Raw genomic sequence first — 22,697 nt, forward strand, 5'->3', positions numbered from 1 at the left:
GTGTCTCTGTGCCAGATGTGGGATGCAGGCAGATGCATCTACAACAATTTTATGAAGCATTTGTCTGTTCCTTTTTTAGCCTATATGCCAGCCGCTGTGGCCAAGCGGTTCTAGGCGCTTCAGTCTAGAAATAGCCCAGTCTCTAGGCTCAGAGATAGCCACCCCTATATGTATATCCAAAGGGATCTGCTGATCATGCAACATGTCTTTGAAGTTAAGTGGCCCAGTGAGTCTAAAGTATCTATCGTTGCTTACTCTCCAGCCAAGTGACTATTCCTGAATTGCCTATTAGTCACAAGGTATTGGAGATCCAGAGTGAAGCAGATTGCAGTACAGAATTACATAAAGCCGTCGGCATACGGACCATGCATCTGAGCGTTGAGCGTGCCGAATTTCTGACGTAGCGTGGAATAGCACGTCACTTGCACGCCATCTCCCTTCGGCTCAGAGTTGTGAGGCACCATATTGGCATTTATTTCAAACCTATATGTATATATGTCATTTCTGAGCACCAGCAAATAGATAATCGCTTGAAAACCCATTGTTCACTGTAAGATTTGTTGCAATAAAATGAGAAATATCTTATTTGTGGCAAAAGTATTATTGTAACTTGCGTGTTATGAGAGTATGCCATTTAAAGGTAACAACACACTGAGGATCCACCAAAAAGGCACTGTTCTTGGTACAATTTGTTATAATTAAATTTCAGTTGGTAACATAGCTGCGATTAAAGCTTCTAGCAAGTGGCAACATGGTAGGATTGGCGGACAGAGGTATGTTGTCGGTTTAGCATAGTGGGTAGTGTTACTGATTCCTAATGAAATGCATGGAATGGTGGTGGTTTGCGTCTCATCACATCTAACTTTTTTTCCCCTGACATTCGCGTAACAGGTTCTGATGATTTATGATTAGTTTGTTTAATATAAGTATATACTGTAGTATTTGATGTTATGTAAATATAGGTTCACCTTTTTTGAGAAGTGAGTTTGTTAGATAGGCTTAATCTACAGGACAGCTTGCGCTACTTGTACAAAGATATTTTGCTCCTTTCTCTTTTACATTCCATAATTCACATGTTGCAAAGATTATGCTACTGGGTAGGAACAGTGATAAAGTAAAAATGACCTTGGGGTTTTACTAAAATGTTGGAACAATGAAGTAATGCTTATCTCATGTGCAGAATTATTGCAAATTTGTATAGCACTGTTTGTAATAAGTTTTATAAGCTTGTGACCTTACTTATCGGACATGGTACTTTCCTTTTCGTCCTAAAACATGTACATGCATATTTAAGCTTTCATCAGTGTATATTACACATAGAACAACACGACTAGCATATGGACAATGGAGGAAATACGCATTTTAAGAATTAACATGGGAATTTTACGTGCGACCGTTTGGTAAACAATGTGATTTACGAGCTAGAAACATCCCGCAACTGCCACCAGAGCGCATTGTGATAGTGTATACCACATTGGAGCCCATGTACCATATGCACAAGTTGCATTGTTCCTGAGCGTTTAGTGGTATGCTCAACATTGACGTTAAACAACACGGTCCGTGCGCCAACGGCTTAACAGATACCAAGGTACCCTCAGGGCATTGGAGCAAGCAGCTACCATGGCCCAGTATAAAATTTAAATTACTTATGTAAAAGAAGTTGAATGCACCTATCTTATTAGCTGTTGCACAGCAAAATATAAGCCACATTTTTTATTATTCTCCTGGCTTGGTTGAACAGCATGCATCTTGAGGCAACCAGGAGGACCAACACGTAATGGGGCTTCCATTCTGTGGTGCAACCACTAGTAAAATAGGCAAGGAATCGGACCAGTTTTCCAATCACCCAGAAATGTTACAGAAACATTGTGAATCGTTAAAGGTAATGACAGCCTGAGGAATAGGAAATGTAGTGTAATCCTTGTGGATATGGAAAAAGTCGTGGGAGGCCACTCTACACGGGCTGTTGCCGATCACCATGTGAATCAGTGTCACCTTAAATACAGGAATTGTGAAAAATCTATGATGGATGAACACAACCTGTTAAATAAACTCAAGAATTTGTTTGAACAAAACAATTCATGCTCATGCATCAAACTATTGGGACCCTGTGATCAAGGAAACAGTTTAAATTGTGTCAAAAAAAAACTTACTATGCTATTTCCATGATACCGTGACATAACCCCATCCTATGGGTATAAAAGTGGAAGCCTCGCTAGTTTCACAAGTTGGACACACCCCCTACAACAATGATGGAGGCAACCATATAAAGCTTAGGATTATATCTGAATTTTACATGGTAAGTTAACAGGGAACTTTTTACCAAAGAACTCCGCCACAAAAGACTATATAGCCTTACTTAGTTACAATTGATAGGAAATCTGAAATGCAACTGTTTGCCATCTCTTGACCCTCTGTGTCTGGAATATTAATGAAAGATACAAAGTCCAATAATTAAGCGATGGAAAATCCAGAATGGCATAATTAGAATGTTATGAAAAGGATAAATTGCTCCTCACCATGTAGAGAAAATGCTGAGTCACAGGCAGGCACACAGACTGCTTTACATGGAGCTTTTGGCCAAAAGGCCCTCTGCCTCTGCTGCAGAGGCTAGACTGTGAGCAACTGTGCATGATGGAAAAAAGCAGTCTGGGTGTTGGAGGAAGGAGCTGCTGGGATGGGGATGTTGAAGGATAGCAGGGTAGGGGTGGGGAGGGTGTACTGCGAATTTTGGGATAATGTAGGAACATGGTGGGGACATGGTAGGGTTCGTAGGTGTAGTTGGGAGGTTTGGGGGGGAGATGGGAGATGAGAAGCAGAAAAGGAGAGAAGTAGAGGGGGAGTGGTTCATACCTGCACAATTAAGGAAAACTGGTGTCAGTGGGAAGGATCCAGATGGCACAGGCTCTGAACCAGTCATTGAAGTGAAGCAAGATGTGTTGGGTAGCATATTCAGCAACTGGGAGGTCCAGCTATATCTAGACCACAGTTTGTTGGTGGCCATTCCTATGGATAGACGACTTGTTGATTGTCATTCCTATGTAAAATGCAGCACAGTTGTTGCAGCTTACTTTGTAGGTCACATGACTGTTTTCAGACAGCCCTGCCGTTCATGGATAGGTGATGCCTGCGACTGGACTAGAGGGGGGGGGGGGGGGGGAGAGAGGATGTATGTGACAGATCTTGTAACTAGGCCATATTACAGAAATATGAGCTATGAGGCAAGGGGCTGGGAACAAGTATGCAGTAGGTATGGGCAAGGATATTGCATAGGTTTGATGGGCAGCAGAATTCCACTGTAGTAGGGGTGGAAGTATAGTGAATATTTGATATTCCTCCTCATTTCAGGGTACGACTGGAGCTAGTTGAAACCCTAGCGAAGAATTTGATTCAGGTGCCCCAGTCCTGGGAGGTTTTGAGTAATGGAGTGCTTCTTGTGGTTGGACAGTGGAAATGTGGGAGGTTGTAACTGACTGGAGAGACAAGGTGCAGGAGATTTGTTTCTGTACAAAGTTGGGAAGATAATTTTGGTCTGTGAAGGGCTCAGTGAGACCCTTTGTATATTTGGAGAGGGACTGCTCATCACTACAGATGAGACGGCCATGGGTGGGTAGGTTGTATGGAAGGGACTTCTTGGTATGAAATGGTATGAAAGGGACTTTTTGGTATGAAATGGGAGGCTGATGCTGGTGGCGGTAGTTTTGCTATCAATAGAGGTACTGATGTAGTCATCTGCGAGATGGTCAGCATCGAGGAAGGTGGCTTGTTAGGTTGAGGATGACAGGTGAAGCGGATAGGGGAGAAGGTGTTGAGGCTCTGGAGGAATATAGGTAGGGTGCCCCCCACCCTTGATCCAGATCACAGAGATATTGTCAGTGAATCTGAACTAGGTGAGTCGCTTAGGATTCTGGTTATAAAGGACTCGTCTAGACGGCCCATGAATAGGTTGGAATAGGATGGTGCCCAGTATTTCTCATTTAATGGTGACTGGCAGTCTAAACACATTTTTATTTACAGGTGAACAACTGCTGAGAGATTATTAATTCATTTACTGTAATTGTGTACATCCTTTTTTGTTAAACAAACTTTTTGTATTATCAAGTGACTGTCCTGGAAACCAATACCAGTTGCAGGTATCAAATGGCTTTCAGGGGGTCAAAAATTTGATTTTCACTTCTTTGCGTGATTATTGATGGAATTTAAAACTCAAAAATGCTGCCATAATCTACTCATTAAGAGATAAAATTTTGTATTAAAAGTTTAACACAATAAGATCAGTATTACAGTTACAAACTGTGTGCTTGTCTTACGGCAGTGTAAGTGATGGTGCACAAGTGCACAACTTTATTCATCCATTATTTGAGAGTGAGAGCACTTGGCAACTTCCAACAAATGTCACACATAATTTCAAATGTTTTACGAAACTTTTTCTTGCTGGCACCCCCCGTCCCTCCAATGAAATCATGAAAAGGGAAAATGTACAATGGTTACAACATGTTCGTTTTTCATGCAGTAAAACTACAGCATCAGACATGACATTTTAATTTATTACTGTCAACTCTATTCACAACATAGTTTGCAGACAGTATCCACATATATCACTGAATGTACCTGCAAAATTATATCATCGTACGACACACAATGAAATTCCTGAAAAACTAGCTTTTGCTTGCACTATATTAGTCCAGTGTGTAATAATGAGAGCACTTAAAAACTTCCCACAAACTTCAAGCATAATTTCAGACTTTTCCTGTAATTTTTCTCCATTATCTGCTTAATGTCAAATACTTGACATATCTCATTTGTAAAGTAATGAGGTATTTCAAGCTGTTTTATACATGGGAGTGTGTTTCTTTAAACAGTTGGAGATTTACTGATATTAACTATTTGGACAAACATATCTTCTTAGTCCTTTGAATATGCTGTTTATAGTGTGCAACATTTTCCCACGTAAGTGAAAAGTTGACTTACAAATTTTGTGTTGCTCTCATGCAGAGCTTAGGTCCTCAGATATCTTAGCTGGTGCACTAGATTTCTGGCAAGGATCTTCAGCTCTGCCACATATTCCCCTATGGCACCTATGTTCTTTATGTTCATAAAAAAGATAAATATAGAATTACTTATAGACTTTGATATTTTTTATATGATGGTATATGTACAGTTTTACTCCTGTGACAGTTTCACAATTTTTTATTACAGAGCCTACAACAAATGGGCAACAGCCGTGCGAGAGCTGTTTATGAGGCCAATCTACCTGATAACTTCAGGCGACCACAGACAGATTCTTCACTGGAAGCTTTTGTTCGTGCAAAATATGAGCAGAAGAAATATATTGCACGAGAATGGGTTCCACCACCAATACCAAAGGTATGTATTGCTTTGAGTCCTGCATTAACAAATCTGTCAGCTATTTAGAATTAGAATAAACATCATTAAACAACTAGAATAAAGCAGGCAATAAACCAAAATTTAGTGAGAGTTCTGAAGTTCTTCGTTAAGTTGCTGGAGATAGTATGGATTCCCCTTCCTGATTTGGACTGATTGTCGCAGTCAGTTCAACACAAAGCGTAAGAATGCTGTGGTATTTCTCACATACACGCTGTGTTGTAGGAAGTGAAAGCAAAGTTACTACCAGAACTAGTGGCTCACTTAAGAAACTAAATTTGAATAAATAATAATAATAATAATAATAATAATGTCGTGTGACTAGAGCCTCCCGTCGGGTAGACCATTCGCCTGGTGAAAGTCTTTAGATTTGAAGCCACGTCGGCGACTTGCGCATCAATGGGGATGAAATGATGATGATTAGGACAGGACAACACCCAGTCCCTGAGCAGAGAAAATCTCCGGCCCAGCCAGGAATCAAACCTGGGCCCTTAGGATTGACATTTGAAAATTTGCATGGAGTAACTAACAGAAATTACGAAAACCTAAATTAAACACACTGAATTGAGACGGGTCTCTCTCTCTCTCTCTCTCTCTCTCTCTCTCTCTCTCTCTCTCTCTCTCTCTCTCTCTCTAAGGGCTCAGTAGGCAAGAACAAGCCCCCAGGTAGACAATTAACCATAAACACTTCAATAACAGTATCATTTAAACACATTTCTCAGTCAATCACAGTAGTAGCAGTTAATAAAGTCACTGAACACAGGAAGACTTCTTGGCCAAGTCTGAATGTCAGACTGTTTATACCTGTATAATCACTGTCAGGTCGGAATGTTGTAGGTTCTTAGTGAAACACTATAACTGAACCTACCAGTAAGCTCTGTGTCCAGAAGGACCATGGTTTTGACAGCTGCCAGAATTTGCAACAGCAGAAAATTCTAAGACTGCTGAATATTAGGTCCTAGTCAATGAGGCAAAGTTCACAGAGCATTGCTCTTGGTTGACTGCTGGCCGCACGTGAGGGCTCTGCAGACAGTGATCCATGATCTTTGGGCTTTAACTGAGTCAGCTGTAGCTGTGTCGGGCCCTAAATGCAGTTGCGACAGAAGGGTACAATCTGCATTACTTACGGCCATGTGACGTTGCGGTCGCAAGTAAGGCTGTGATAGCCACACCTTCTTAAGGTGACGAGGATGCTGCCTGTTGGCAAGGTGGGCACCTCAGATCTTGGTGGTGGCTGTCAGTTCCATATGACAAACTGTTCTTCTCAGTCTTCAGAACTGTTTGTTTTTGCTTTACGATACTGTGACACTTAAAGGGCTGCCCTTCATTCACCTGATTCACTGTCCTGTAATGCAGGACGACTAAATGTTCTTACGCAGCATCACTCCCCTCACCCTCCTTGGGAAGAGAAAGGGTTGATTGGCTTGAAATCCTAGAGTGTCAATGTCCACGGGCAAGGGAGTGCCAGCAGCAGTTAGAGCTCTTTTGTGGGCACTGGTATCCTGGTGACTGTCTGACTCCTGTTTGTGTGGGCAATGCTGCAGCCATCGCGGTTGGTAGAGCTTGAACATGGGCCATGGGGTATGTGTAACAAAAACCATGGCGGAGTCACAATTTGAAACATCAGAGAGCCTCTGTGGGTACAGTTGTTTGATTTTTTTTTTAAGGGTCTGTTTGTGGTCCTGCAGCTGGATCTACACCATAACTGTACTGAGAAGATGGGTGATATGCTGAGGCCCGGCAGTGCTTTCCCCTTGAAAAGAAGCATTGTCCACACCTTCTCATGAATCCTATAGTGATAGCGGCGTGGACTTGGGAGAGACTAATTCGGAGACTATGGGATTTCACAATAGCAGGCTGTAAGGGCTGAGGTTGGCCATGCAGCCTCTCTGCTGGGTTGGCCCCAGCCTGCGGAGAACAACAGTATGACGCCAAGAAGAGTGTGAGCACACTGTCAATGTTATGGTCTGTAATAATTTCATCATTTGTTATTTTAAAGTGTGAATGAAATGTCTCCTCCTTCTACTGGATGCCGGATGGAATGGGGCTGTTAGCGCAAGTTGAATGTCTTAGATTTAAAAAACTGTCAGGATATCGGGATGAAGTAGACTGTTGCCAGGTGATCCCAGAAATGGGCCTGCAAAGTCAAGATGGAGCCTGGACCACGGTTTCATTGCTGCAGGCCACAGGAAGTATTTATGTACTGAAGCTTCTTGATGACCCTGATGCTGTTGGAAAGTTGCGAGCATATGCTCAGTATTCTTATCAGTGCCTTTCCAGAATACCTGTTCGCAGACCATCTTGCACTGGGTGAGAGATTAGCAGTAAATGCAAGCTAAATAAGGGACCAGTGCTGCAGAGTACTCCCTGCAAAACTGAACTGGGATTCCATTTGAATCCGACTTAATTTGTTTTTAACTATTTCTGTTTCTGTGCACTAGGGATGCCAATTTCTGTGCCCTCAAAGTGCGACAGTCAGACGACAGTATGTTTCTATGATCCTCCTGCATGAATGATTTCTTAAGTGTGAAATTAAAAATTTCGGGTTTCCTTTTGCTGTCTTCTATTGCCGCACCAGATTTGATGACGGGTGACTGGATAGAAGTCTCCAATCTGCCTAGAGGTTTTTCATATGACTAGAATTTTCTTGAGTTCTCGGAAAGATCTTCCACCAAGGTGACATGGAAGTTGTTTTATGCTTCGTACATTGATCTTATTACAGACACATGAATTTAGACTAACTCTTGCTTGTCGACATTTATGCATTCTTTTTTTATCTGAGAGTGCAACAATCTGTTTCCTCAACATTTTACGAATTTGACTATAAAACCACAGAGGGTATTTTCCATTCTTAATCCACTTATTTGATACGTCTACAGTGTGTGATTTACAGCCACTTTAAACTTTGCCCAAAGTTTCTCTGTGCCAATCATGCTGGAACTAAATAATGTCCATCCTTTGTCTAAGTGGGATGCTAACAATTATTTATCTGCTTTTTCTAGCATAAACACTCACCTTGCCTTCTTGGTTGATGATTGACTTTAGTAATGATCTGTGTATCATCATGGTTACTAGTCCATGTCTCTATAGTAACACTGTTGATAAGGTCAGGCCTAAAATGTTTCCAATGTGTTGGTTGTCGAACTAGTTGTTAAAGCTCGTGTTTTTTTTTTTTTTTTTTTTTTTTTTTTTTTTTTTTTTAAAAAAATCAGGGTTACCACAAGTTCTGGAATCAGGGAATTTCAAATATGTAAGGGAAATTTGAAAAAAACACTGGAAAAATCGCGTTTTTGTCTCGGTAGATGAAACGGCTTGTTGACCAAGACTTCATGCATCGTCACTGGCTGGAAGCATCTGAGTACATGCACTGCTTCCCTACTCCCTCATTCTTACTGCTTCTCCCCTTCCTACCACTTCCCTCAGCTTCCCACCACTTCTAGCCACTAGCCTAGCAGCTGCTGACGAGAGGCAAGGAGATGTGAGGAATGGTTTGTTTGAATCTCATTCTCAGAGACTGTAGACACATCAGACGGAGACGGTGGCCATGTGTTCTTAACTTAATGTTAATGAGTAGGAAAAACAATCCCGTAATGTTCAAATACAGTATTAGTAGTGAGCTGCTTGACACAGTGTGGGGCGGCGGGTGGATTAATTGTTAATGAATGTGTTCCTATTATTTATTTAATGCTGTTGTTTGCCGTTCTCAACACTGGCTCTCTAACTACAATATTGGCAACCAGAAAGTGATTAGCAAAACGTGAAGCCTGTAATTAGAATTCCTAGTGCCCACTTCATCTGAGAAATACATTTATAGCTACAGCTTATAGCTCCAGAGTAATTAGGAGGTTGTCTGGGATTCATAATCAAAAACCATTCTCTCTAAAATGTTCACTATATTCTGAAAGTCACAGACCAAAAAGAATCCACACAATCAAACTACCAGAGCAGTTCAGAATCTAATGCGCTGATGCAACTATAGCTGTTCAAATTAAATGTTTAAGTGAATGCTCGCCATAATTTGATGATAATGTTCATCAAACGCCACGCTAAATAATGGTAGAATGTCTGTCTCGCGGCGGCACGTGAGAATACGACATACGCAAACTGAAGATAGATCATTAAAGTCATCCCAGAATTAACACTTCACTCGAAAAAGATTTCATGGTTACGCGTATCCCAAGTAACTTATTACGGCATCCGAGGCTGTTTATAGCAATGATACCGAAACGACGTGACTCCCGGCACAGGTGGTATGCTAATCAGCGTCTGGAGAGAACTGGGGCCTTTTTCTCTCACGCAGCGTTTTTATATATAAAGCCGCGGTGCGGACGGCTAAGGGAACGCCTGATCAAATTTGCTCTCCCGACTAGCCGCTGGGCTAGTAATGCACCACTGTAGGTTATGGAATAAATCATTGCTTCCTTTGCTGATGGCTGATGAAGCTCTCAGTTTAAATGTGCAATCGGCACACAGGTAAGTAATCATAATAAAAGTCTGACGTGGCTAAGTCAAATATTTTGGGCGAGAGAATTAATTTAATTACACTACACGCAGTAGACGAGCTCTGAACTTGCCCTTTGGAGATATGCTATCGCTATAGTTTTATAGTTATTCAGTTGAAACTTCTCACATCTTTATGATTATAGCAGATCTCCCTTCTACTTAAATTTAAACATCCTAGCTTTATTTATTTGCCTACTTAATCTATCTTGCTTCCTTAATTTTTAAGACAAAAACCAGAAAATCATGAATTTCAACTAAAATTTTAATTTGTGAGATCCAGAATACTGCTTCTACTAAATTATTATGCAAAAGGAATCTAAATATAAATTTTTAAGTTTCTAGCTCTTTTCTGTTGCACCAATGATTTTTACAGAAAAACGTCCAAATTTCGAAAATCGTTAAAGTTATTGAACTGATATTCAACACATATTGATTTAGTATTACTCCTGACATGCTAGAAACGTTTCAGGTTATTTACTTGATTTTTAAAGTATTGCGCAACATTAATGACGTCAGAGCTAGTTACAGCAGACTGGCTGGCACACAATGGAAAGACTGATGTGAATTTTATAAGTCGTGAGTAGGCTGCTTCCCTACAACAGTTACATATATGAAATATCTAGGTGTTAACATCACAAAGCTATACGAAATGTAACGAACATGTCAGATTGGTAGTAGGGAAGGTGAATGCTAGACTTGAGTTTATTGAGAGAATTATTTTGGGGAAAATGTAGCTCACCTATATAGGACACAGCATATAGAACGCTTTAGTCCAATCAAAATTACTTGATAGTTGACTTCTCTCCCTTCTTGCTACAGTGTTGCCGGATACCACTCGGTTATAGGTGACACACAAATATAGCAGGCCACTTCACAAACGCTGTTAATGTGTAACACGGAGCAATTTTGGAAGCAGCCAAAACCTCGTATGACAGAAATCGAAATGCTGGGTCGACAGATGATTTTAAGTGATGAGTGACTGAACTGTGGCAGCTGACTGTTTTGTAACCCTAATTTAACTTGTGTCCTAATCTAAGCAAAACCTCACATTGTGCAATGCACATGAGAAAATGGTGACTAACAACCTGTGGAAGAACTGCAATTATGATCGCTTTGTTCATGACATTTAAGACTAACCTCTATGAGCAAACGCAAGACAAAAATTTCATAATGTGTTTGTTTGCATAGCCATCTTACATAGCAAAATTTCAGTTTTAGTGGTAAAAGCAAACTAATTTCTCGCTGTCATTCGTTACCCGAAACTGTCCTCACACTAACTACACGGGATGCCCCATTACCAATCAATGAGCAGTCCAGGTTGGCACCTGGTTGCAGATTATGGAGGACATAAGCAGATTCCAAATGAAAACGAATAACAGAGAAATAAGAGCAAATAAAATAGTCAATTAGATGATAAAAATAACATGGCAACATATTAGAATTAAAAAAATAAAAATAAACCAATTAATTGACTAAAAATGATATTTTGTTTAGACTTAGAAAAACAAAAAAATTAGCTACATTTGACGAGATTTAAAACTTCGATCTTCAATACATCAGGTTTATATGCTAACTGCTACGCTATGCCAGTGCACTGCAAAATGTTGTTGGACTAGCGTCCCAGTCGCAGTGATACAGTCTTCACAAATTCAGTTTCATGCAATGTCGTGCAGAGCTTACTCGATGTAAGCTGATGTATGGCAAATTGGATCTTGTGTGGAAGGATCCAGTAGTGTTTGATCAATGCTGTATATGAAAGGAGTGTACTTAATCTTCACCTGCATTGTTTCGTGTGTTTGTGTTTTGGGGGGACAGTGGTTGACAGTGGTTTGGTGTGGTTATCATGTTACGAAATATGAAAGAAAAAAAAATCAGACCAAGGATTCAGGATCCAAACACACAAAGGAAGAAAACTGAACAATGCGTTGGAAGTGAACTACTTCGAATTAATTGTTATGGCAACAGCAAAAGGTTTGGGCATGGTGTTGAGCACTTTGAATGGAGGAAACCAGATACAATGTGTGAAATGTCAACCATTGCATCATCTTTTCCCTTCCACGCTGCATGTCTTATCCTCTTGCTATTGTTTTTCCCTCTCCCTTGGGAACGTGTCTGGTGGGGTATTACTGGGAATATTCTGCATTGTCTGTCGCTGATGGAAGAACAGTCTCACCACCGTCTGTCTTTCCCTTTTCCTTTCTTTCTTTCCTTTTTCCTCTCATTTTTCCGCTTCGGCGTTAGAGATTAGTCTAGTCTTCTTCTTCCTCCCTGTGCGCTCCTGAAGACTGACAAAACGCTTCTGACATGTAACAGGTGACTGGGTAACACGTAATTCCGAGCCCCAGTTCGACAGGTAGTGTTTGCATGTACCCCATGGTACATGCCGGGCCCAGGGAGGGGTGATTGCCTGAACTGCAACCTTCCCAAATTGCCGATTGATCCCTCTGTCAGGTGTTTGAGAGGTGTGACATGAGGTGTGAACAATCACCTAAGATGGGTGCAACCTCTTGTGACGGGGGCCCCCAGTTGGAAGGAGCTTGCCATCGAAGACGCTGGCAATTGTGGGGGATTTCCTCCCAATGAGTCAATCATCTGCACATTCAGCGTCTATGAAATATAAACATAATGAAGCTAGCTATTCAAAGACCCTTCCTGCTGCACCACAGTTCCTCGTAGTCTCATGTACTGAAGTCGGTCAGTCCTTCACCACAGTAAATCTATTTATTATTCAGAAAGGTGTTAATGCAATTGCCGGCCCTGTGAAATCCTGCTCTCGTTTACGGAATGGCACTTTGCTTTTGGAGATGACTTCTGATTCTCGAGCACAACTACTGCTTGCCACCTCGCTTCTCCACAGCTACCCTGTTTGTGTCGAGGCCTATAGAACTGTTGAGTTCTTCCCGTGGTGTTATTTATGGTAGTAGGTTGCTCAACGGTCTGCCCAAGGCCAAAATCCAGTCTTACTTCTCTGATCAGAATGCCATTGCCATCCACTGGGGAATGAAACAGTTAGATTCCTCCTTAGTGCCCACCCGCACTTTTTTTCTCACCTTTGATAGAGTGGTGTTTCTGTCCAATATCAAAGCAGGCTATGAAATTATCAGTCTGGCCGTACATTCTGAACCTGATGCACTGCTACCAGTGTCGTCATTTCAACCACACATCATCATCTTGTCGACACCCAGCCAAATGTGTAACCTGTGGTGGGGATGCGCACGAGGGAGATTGTCTGCCTCCTACCCGCTATATCAACTGCAATGGTGGCCATGCCACCACCTCTCTGGATTGTCCTGTGTATCTTGATGAGCGGGCTGTCAAAGGGATCCGGGATAACGAAAAAGTGCCCTACCCAGTCGATTGCAAGTTATTCGCTAATTGCAAACCCTGCATTCTCCTTTCTGGCACATATAATTCTGTTCTTGTTGCCCCTCACTCCATGAAGGACATGGCCATGCAGACATGTGACCTCCAATTCAGCTCTGAGGTTGTGAAATCGCCCAGTGTCAAGGTAGCATTGCCAACCCAGAGCCAACTGTGCAACAAGCCATCAAACTCCTTAAGGAGTGAAGCCACCAGCTACACAACCGGTAGGCCAGGACAGAAGTAGTACTCTGGTGAAGACTTCCTACGTCCCTCCTGCCAACCAACACCCAAGTCTTCCCTGATCGGAAAGGCGTGAAGTCCACCAAAGGCAAATGGTCTTCTCCTTCAGTGACTCGAAGATCCTCTTAAACGGTGTCGCCACATGATACCTTAGTCAGGCTGGCATCTGTGTCGCCGGTGTGCACCACCATTGAACTCCACAGACCGACTGCTCAAGCAAGCCAATGGTTCTGTGGACCCAGTGGAGCAGGATCCTCGTCCTTCTGTGCCCTGTAGTAGCGACTCTTCACAGGCTGTCACTTGGCAGCCGCCGAGGTGACACCGCTACATCTCTTCATTATTGTGACTTTCTTCCAATGGAACGTTCGCGGCCTTCGATTCCACAGAGAGGATCTATGGCTGCTTTTAGCATCGCAGCATCCCCTTGTACTCTGCCTTCAGGAAACAAAATTGTGCCCTCATGACCAGTTTGAGCTTCTACATTTCTTCCCAGTTCGTTTTGACCTTTCCTCTGAGGTCGGCATTCCATCTCGTGGGGGCGTCATGCTGCTCATACATGATGACATTCGTAGTCAAGGAGATGGTGGTGTGTTGGTGCCCATAAGCACCAACACACCACCATCTCCTTGACTACCCATCTTCAAGCTGTTGCAGTTCGCCTTTTCTTTTTCCACCTGACTTCATTATAAACAGATGTGTGAAAGTGTTGCCGCATTCTTCGGGATAGCAAAAAAGCTAGCTGGATTTCATTCACTAGTTCTTCTAACAGTTCCAGCCCTTCCTCTGTCGTGAGGGCCAACCTCCGACGGCTCTCTGGACCAAGATCCATTCGCCAGTTTCCAGCCTGATAGCAGCAGATAATGTTATCGTGGACCCTAATGCCATATTCAACACCTTTGGCCACAATTTTGTGGAAGTTTCGAGCTCTCCCACTATAACCCTACCTTCCTCCATCGGAAGTGAGCAGAGGATGCTCGGGCGATACGCTTCTCTTCTCAGAATTGTGAGTGCTGCAATGCCACCTATAATATGAGGGAGCTAGATCATCCTCTTAGTTGATCCCGATCCTCCGCCCCAGGGCCAGACACTATCCACATTCAGATGTTGCAGCATCGTTCTCATGTCGGCAAGCACTTTCTGCTAAACACATAGAACTGCATGTGGGCAGAGGGCACATTTCCCGGACTTTGGAGTGAAGCCACCGTCATACCCATACCTAAGCCCAGTAAGGTCAAAAACCTTCCTTCTAGTTACCGCCCCTTCTCACTCAACAGCTGCGTTTGCAAGGTGATGTAATATATGAGTCATGCCTGGCTGGTATGGTGGCTCGAGTCGCGCAATTTACTAATGAATGCACAGTGTGGATTTTGAGGGCAGTGTTCTGCATTTGACCATCTCATTACTTTGTCCACCCATGTCCTGAATGGTTTTCTGTGGAAAACCCAGTCTGTGGCCGTGTTTTTCGATTTGGAGAAGGCATACGATACCTGCTGGAGAACTGGTATCCTCCGTACTCTTTACACATGTTGATTCTGTGGCCGCCTGGCCTGTTTCCTTCAGGAATTTTTAAAAGACGGAGTTTCCAAGGTACGTGTGGGTTCTGCCTTGTCGGACACCTTTATCCAGGAAAACGGTGTGCCTCAGGGTTCTGTCCTGAACTTCGTCCTCTTTGCTATTGCCATTAATCCTATAATAGCCTGTCTCCCGCTGGGCATCTCTGGTTCCCTTTTTGTTGACGATTTTGCCATATATTGCAATTTTCCACAGACCTGTCTCACTGAGCGGGGTCTTCAGCAATGTCTTGATCACCTCTGCTCCTGGAGCATCGACAGTGGCTTTAGTTTTTCCACTGGTAAAACTGTCTGTAAGAGTGTCTGGCAGTACAAATGGTTTCTGGCACCATCTTTACATCTTGGGCCTGTTGCCCTTCTGTTTATTGAAACTACGAAATTCCTGGGTCTCATGCTAGACAGGAAGCACTCTTGGTCCTCCCATGTGTATTACCTTGCAGCCCACTGTAAGTGGTTCCTCAGTGTCCTACATGTCCTCAATGGTATCCTGTGGTGCCGTTCGAACAACCCTTCTCCATTTGTATCGGTCCTTTGTCCATTTGAAACTAGACTATGGGTGCTTTATGTGTCTGCATGCCCATCCCTCTTAAGCTGTCTCATCACTATCCACCATCGTGGTATCCGTTTGCCCACTGACACTTTTTACACTAGCCCAGTTGAGAGACTATATGCTGAAGCTGCTGAATGGTCCTACTGCTGTAACTTTCTCCTCAGCATGTATGCATCCGTTTGTATACCATGCATGACTACCCATCCTATGCCACCTCCTTCAATGATTCCCTTGATCACCAATACGGGATGCATCCCTCTTCTGTTACCTTCTGGATTTCGCTTTTGGCTCTTGCTCTGGCAGCTTAACTTCATGCTCCATGCAACTTTCCTGGTGGGTGTGAACTCTTCACCACCTTGGCTTCGTGTAGAGTCCCGTGTGAACATTGGCCTTCATTTGCTTCCGAAGGACACTACCTCAGCCTCGGTCTATCTCATTCAATTTCATGACCTTCCCATGGAACTTCGCGATAGTACCTTTCTGTACACTCATTTCTCTTGGACTGTTAGTGGGGTTGGGTTGCCTTCGTCATTGGCACCCATGTCTTTCGATATCGGCTTCCGGCATGCTGCTAACTACTTACATCAGAGCTCTTTGCCCTCTATCAGGCCATGAAGTACATCCTGTGACACAGCCTTTTCAATTGTCTTCTGCTCACTCAGTCAGTGCCCTTCAAAGCCTAGGTGCACTGACACCACACATCCCTTAGTGCAGTGGGTACTGGAAAACTGTCACTTGCTCAGTCTTGGTGGAACCACTGTGATGTGTATATGGGTTTTTGGTCATGTCGGTCTGCCAGGAAACGAGGCTGCTGATGCTGCTGCCAAGGCTGCAGTTGTCGTACCTCAGCCCACTAGTTCCTATATTCCCTCTGATGATCTCTGTGTTGCCGTCTGTCAAGAAGTAGTGTCCCTGTGGCATCGCAAATGGTCCTCCCTTCATGGGAATAACCTCCGGCTTATTAAGCCTCTCCCAGCAGCTTGGACAACCTCCTCTTGGCCCTCCCACTGGGAGGAGGTCATTTTAACTAGGCTGCATATTGGGCACTGCCTTTTTAGCCATCATCATTTGATAAGTGGTGCTACCCTAACACTTCGTAGAGTTTGCACCCTAGTTTTAACTGTCACACTTCCTGATGGAATGTCCATTCTTTTTTACCATTTATGTTTCTGGTTGTTTGCTGTCTGAGTTATTGGCCATGTTAACAAATGACATGCGGGCTGGCAACATTATTTTACTTCTTATCCTCAAAGCAATATGGGGAAGGCCATTTAATTTTTAGTTTTAGGCCTTCTTTTCTGTATGGTGTCTTATTCGCCCTTTCTCCACATCCCTGTTTTTAGCTGTCGTCTATAATGTCACTTGGGACTGATGTATAGTCGTTTTCTAGCTCCTCTCTATCTTCATGTTCTATAGTTTTGACTTGGGCATGTATGATGCCAGTTGTTTTTTGCACCCCAAAGCAAAGCAGAACAGAACACTGTGCCGTGTATATTATGGGAGAAACTGTCCTCAGGCCATAGGCTGAAGTGTTGGCTGTCCTGAAACTGAGGCATAGATGCTTTAATCAAATGAAACTATTTTTCCAGAAACCTTCTCAAGTCTCAAACATCTATGATGTATATATGCAGACTGAAGTGTCGAATGAAAATTTGTACCAACGCTGAATTTGAGCCCAGAGCTCTTGCTCAGTAGGCAGATGTACTAACCACTAGTCTGCCTTGGCACAATGACTCTGCACAACTGCTGTTAGAGTTCAGCTAGAATACCATGTGGGCTGAGGCATGAATGGGAATTTGGATTGAGGAGGGAGATGTTAGAGTAGTCCTTTTAGTTGTGCGAATCCCGGTCTGGTACATATTTTCATTTGATGCTTCAGTCCGCATATTTGCGTCAAATCACCATCTTCTTAATTTCAAGAATATCTGAAGTAACTGTGTTTTCTTGTACATCATACACAGTTTCTAAAATACCACTAAACTACTCAGTAGAGGAACTGGCTTGTACATGATTTGTATTTGGTGGGGTATAGATGCCCCAGAAAAGTCATAGACTCTAGAAAACTTTGGTATGTGATATGTCAAAGCCATGTTTAAATTTTGTGTTGAGAATTAGGATGATATGTCATGTTTTTTATTGTCTTGAGAATAAATTTTATAGTACTCAATTGTTATAGTTTTCCTGCATTTGCCATCCTGATAAATCACAGTTAAAACAAATATTTAACTTTGAAAATCATAAGTTTGTATGAAAATATGACCTAACTAGGTTCATGGAACATGTGTGCCCCACTAGACTGATTTTCAAAATCGGTCAGTATAAATAAAATTTTCGTTTGCTTGTAATGGCAGAAGAGTTTTCATCATATTTTTCAAATATATGCAAAGTAAATTTTAACCATTAAAGGGCTAGTTACTTTCCAAGCTTTGGTAGGACACTGACTGTAAAAGGCAACAATCTGGTTAAAATTCCTGGTTTGAGACACAGTGTTCATCTATCAACAATATATGACTCTGAATTTGAGCAGGCAACACAGGCCTCAAATATACTTCCCATTAAGGTCAATAATTCATCACTGAGGAGTTTATTACTTTACCAAGCGATAGTAGAGGATGCCCAGAGTTGGTGATTTACTTAATTTGTAGGCCTGTCTGCAAGGCCACATTAAATTGATGAAATGATGTACTACAGTGGTTAAGGTATTGGAGTCATTCAGGAGTAGTTGGGTTTTGGTAACCACTATCCATCCTTATTGGAGATTTTATAATTTTCCTAAATCACTGCAGGTGAATACCAGAGCAATAGTTTCAACAACACATCTAAGATGATTATTCCAAAATTAATGCCTCCCATTTATTTTCATGGAAAGCAAAACAGATACAAAAAAACCAGTGACACAGCAAATAGAAAGAGATTTTGGATACAGGCTGTCCTTCTTCTGCAGTCACTACCATTCATTATGCACTTCTGTCAATCATGAATAAAGGCTTGCTTGAATTTATCGAGTTTTCATAGGCTCAAAGAGCTAGAAGTCTGAAGGTTCTGAAGCAGCAGTGTATAGTGGATGTGGTAGGACAGTGGAGCCAAATTTGTCACAAAACTAGTCGACATGACATTATTGTGTTGCAAGGTGGACATTTGTCTCCTCCCCTCTCCTGGCTCAAGAAATTAGATTATTTCAACCTAATTTGTGTTGTCTTGAGCAGCATTATGAAGTAACAGTTCTCGTAGAAATCTGTCCCAGAAGACTGCAGGTGAACTGTTTCTTTGTTGGAGAGTTTACGTGTTATTACTCTGTGATCTGTCCTTCAGAATCTTGCTCATAGTGGTGACATGACGCCTCACTTCTGGTGATAGTTAAAAAATTGGTTGTCTTGGGACATGGCAAGTTGTGTACTCCCCATCTGTTCTGTTATCCCCCTTAAGAGGTTTTTTCTGCTATCTTAGATACTTCCATTTTCATAACATGTACCAAGTACCTAAAAGTTGCATTAATTCAGCTTAACTTTATTATCCTTTACATTTGTTTGGATATCCTGGCTACAGTGATATAGTTGGTTTGCCAGAAAACCATATTAAGAAATATTCATTGCAAATTCCACAACAGTACAGTGATATAGTTAGTTCGCCAGAAAAGCACATTAAGAAATATTCATTGCAAATTCCACACAGTTTGTTAGGTGTGTTATAGTAATGTGCTTTTTTGTTGTAAGGGCATTTATTATTGTAAAGTGTAATATCTGACTTTACAGCAACCCATTTTATTTGTCTTGATTATCTTTTGTGTTAACTGAGTTTGAAGTTCAGAGAGGCTGGCACTTCAGATCTTTGGCACAACTGTTGTAAGATTCCTAACTTGGTTTACATGCTTCTGCTGACTGAATTTTTCTTCATCAGATAACATGCAGTTGTTATTATTGAACCAAAAATTGATAATTTCCAGTCGCAGTTTGCAGTCCATGTAAAGCATTTGAAATTACAGTTGAAAATCCAGGATGGGATGTAACAACATTATGAGAAGGAAAGTTGCCACGCACCATATAGTGGAGATGCTGGGTTGCAGATAGGCATAACTACTGTGACTCAGCATCTCCACTATAAGGTGAGTGGCAACATTTGAAATTCTAGCTGAAATGTAAAAGATTATGTAGTTGTGGAAATAACAATTTATTCTTACTCCACTCTTTGTAATACCCATCCATACCATGAAATTGTTAGCCTGTGGCCAGATATTACAGTGTGAACATGTTTGCCAGTATGCATGGAAAAGGCTGGGTCTACGCAACATGTCTCTGTTGTACACTTACTAAAACTATAGAACTGAAGAATGAACCATGCCTAAGTAATATTTGTATCTGACAGCTTCATCTCAATAATTCATTCGCGGTTCTTGATAATTAATTTTACTGTGGGCTTATATGTTATAACATTGTCGGTATTCACTTCTAACAAATACTTGCAATGGCATTGTTTGACTTTTATTGGCAGTGTTGATAAAGAATGGAGTATAACTGTGCACTTCAAACAAACATTAATAATACTATTCAAGTGAGAGAACAGTGTGGTATCTTGTTTAAACTGTGTTAGTATTCTAGAGAGATTTATTTCATGATTTGTTGATACATTATTTGCCACACTTGAACATTTCTGATTGATTACATTGGTGTTAGCATACTGCACTTGAGCTGTGTTGTAGAACATCATGCAAGTGTAGCATGTGGCTACCAATTTATCTGTATTAAACTGAAGGTATGAGACATGAACTGACCATGAAAGAGAGTTCAATATCGAAGTGCTGTTCAAGTGTTTGAACTTAGTTTTTATGTGGAATAAATTATTGACAATAGCGTACTTTCACCACCAGCTTTTCAGCCAGATGTCAGCAGTAGTGCTGGCTACCAAGGACATCTGTGCAGTAAAGTCGGGTAGGCTACAACCTTCAGTGTCCTACTGGTCCAGCAGGTCCTGACAGTTCCATTCAATGATTTTTAAATATTTTGTAGGAGCCTCTCATCTTTCACAAACTTTGTGATAACCAAAGTTATGTAATATATTGTCTAAGGCATTACAGAAGGAACTGAGGTTCACAAAATTTCTTTTTTGTAATCCACCAATCATCGCGAATTATTTTATCAAGACTGCGCTTTTTGGGGGTGTGGCAACTGAGCAAGGTTTACTTGGGTGTGGATTTTCATACAGTCCCTTTTCACCACTAAAGCGCAATCCCCAGCATCTCACACTATTCACATCTACTGTATCGTCTCCATACACTTTCAACTAGTGTCAATAGCACAATTTCTTCAGTAGTGAGGTATTCAATGATACATTCATGTATTATATGCATTTTGTCAGATGCGATTTTGGAATGCATCCTGGTTGCTGCTGCTGCTGCTGCTGCTGCTGCTGTCAGTTGAGGATAATAAAACCAACAGGACAAAAAGATAAAAAAAAAGTCCTGTAACAACACAATCTGGCTCAGACTTTTGGTCAACACAAACAAATAGGAGGAATTTGTTTTGTAATGACACTCTTAACATCCTCCACATTTTTTTCACTAACAGTTAGTACTCCATGTCTAGAGACATAGAGCAGATTGCTAAAATCTATCTTAAAATTTTTGCTCATTGTGGTGTACTCAACTCTTTACTGGAAGGAGAGAGCGAGAGAGAAGAGACTGACTTTAAAGCATTTGAATCACTCCATGAAAAAAAATCTCATTTGTTTAATAATGTGAAGTAGTGGCCTGGATCAGTTGGACGGAATTGTCTTGGTGCACAGGATTTAAGGCGTTAGGAGAAAGTTAAATCATAACTGCATTTTATTAAACTGGTCTTTTGGTTTTATAATACTTTTGCCAGCTATGATAAAAAGCAGAACTGCAATGTTGTTACATTGGTGCTTGCTATTTCGCTACCTTTATCTGGGCAATTTCATATGAGGCATTTAAGAAGTCATACTACTTATAATCATTACGTGACTGCAGCAAGTAGTAGTTTTAGTGTGGTACAATGGGAAGTATCCTCTGGTACGTGCGCCTGTTGATCGTGAGGTATGGATACAGATGTTGTTTTTGGAAATTGATTTCTTGTTTGTAATATAACAAATTCATTAGTGCTTTGAACTGTTTTCATACTGAAGTTATTGTGAGATGCTCTAGGCAGTACTGCTTGGCCTTTTCATAGTGCTTCTCACACCTATGCCATTACAGGAACCAAATGTCTCATTAATCAATAGTGTGTATAGCTTGCCTTCTGGTTGGGTGTGAAACTATAAAGGTTCATGCTTCAATCCCTTTTATGTTCTGTGAATTTGTTTAAAGACTTCTGAATACAGAATGGTAGTTGGAGCTAGGCACAGGAGACATTAAATTTCAGAAATTGTTAAGGAGTTAAACATGAAGAGACCTGCAGTGTCAAGAGTGTGCAGAGAATACCAAATTTCAGGCATTCTCTCACTACAGACAGCCCAGTGGCAGACTGGCTTCACTTAATGACAGAGCACTGGCATTATCGTAGGTGTTGTCAATGCTAACAGGCAAGCAACACTGTGTGAAATAACCATAGAAATCAGTGTGGGACATATGACATATGTATCCGTTAGGACAGTGTGGCAAAATTCGGCATTAAAGTGCCATGGCAGCAGACGACCAATGAGTGCTTTCGCTTGCAGCACATCACCTTCAGCACCTCCCCTGGCCTTGTGACCATATCACTTGGATTGTGTATGACTGGAAAACATGGCCAGGTCAGATGATTGCCAATTTCAGTTGATAAGAGCTGATGGTAGGGCTAGTGTAGTGCAGACCCACAAAGCCATGGACCCAAGTTGTCAGCAAGGCACTGTTAAAGGTAGTGGTGGCTCCATAATGTGAGCTGTATTTACATGAAATGGACTGGGTCCTCAGTCATTTACTGGAAATGGTTATATTCGGCTGCTTGGAGACCATTTGCAGCCATTAATATTTCCAAACAACAATGGAATTTATGGACAACAGTGCGCTATACTATGTCACCGAGCCACAATTGTTTGCGATTGGTTTGAAGAACATTCTCAACAGTTTGCACGAATATTTAGCCACCCAGATT

General features: G+C 41.7%; 1 protein-coding gene across 2 annotated transcripts in view; it reads left to right on the forward strand.

Moving 5' to 3' along the window:
• Window positions 1-22,697, forward strand: part of LOC126416145 (stromal membrane-associated protein 1) — a 142,970-nt gene that overhangs the window by 15,808 nt on the left and 104,465 nt on the right. For both annotated transcript variants that reach the window (XM_050083693.1, XM_050083694.1), the window contains exon 3: window positions 5,200-5,367. In XM_050083693.1, coding sequence (XP_049939650.1) covers window positions 5,200-5,367 — 168 coding nt within the window. The remainder of the gene's footprint in view (window positions 1-5,199; window positions 5,368-22,697) is intronic.

The sequence above is a fragment of the Schistocerca serialis genome, chromosome 8 (genome assembly GCF_023864345.2).
Source record: "Schistocerca serialis cubense isolate TAMUIC-IGC-003099 chromosome 8, iqSchSeri2.2, whole genome shotgun sequence".
Classification (NCBI taxonomy): Eukaryota; Metazoa; Arthropoda; class Insecta; order Orthoptera; family Acrididae; genus Schistocerca; species Schistocerca serialis.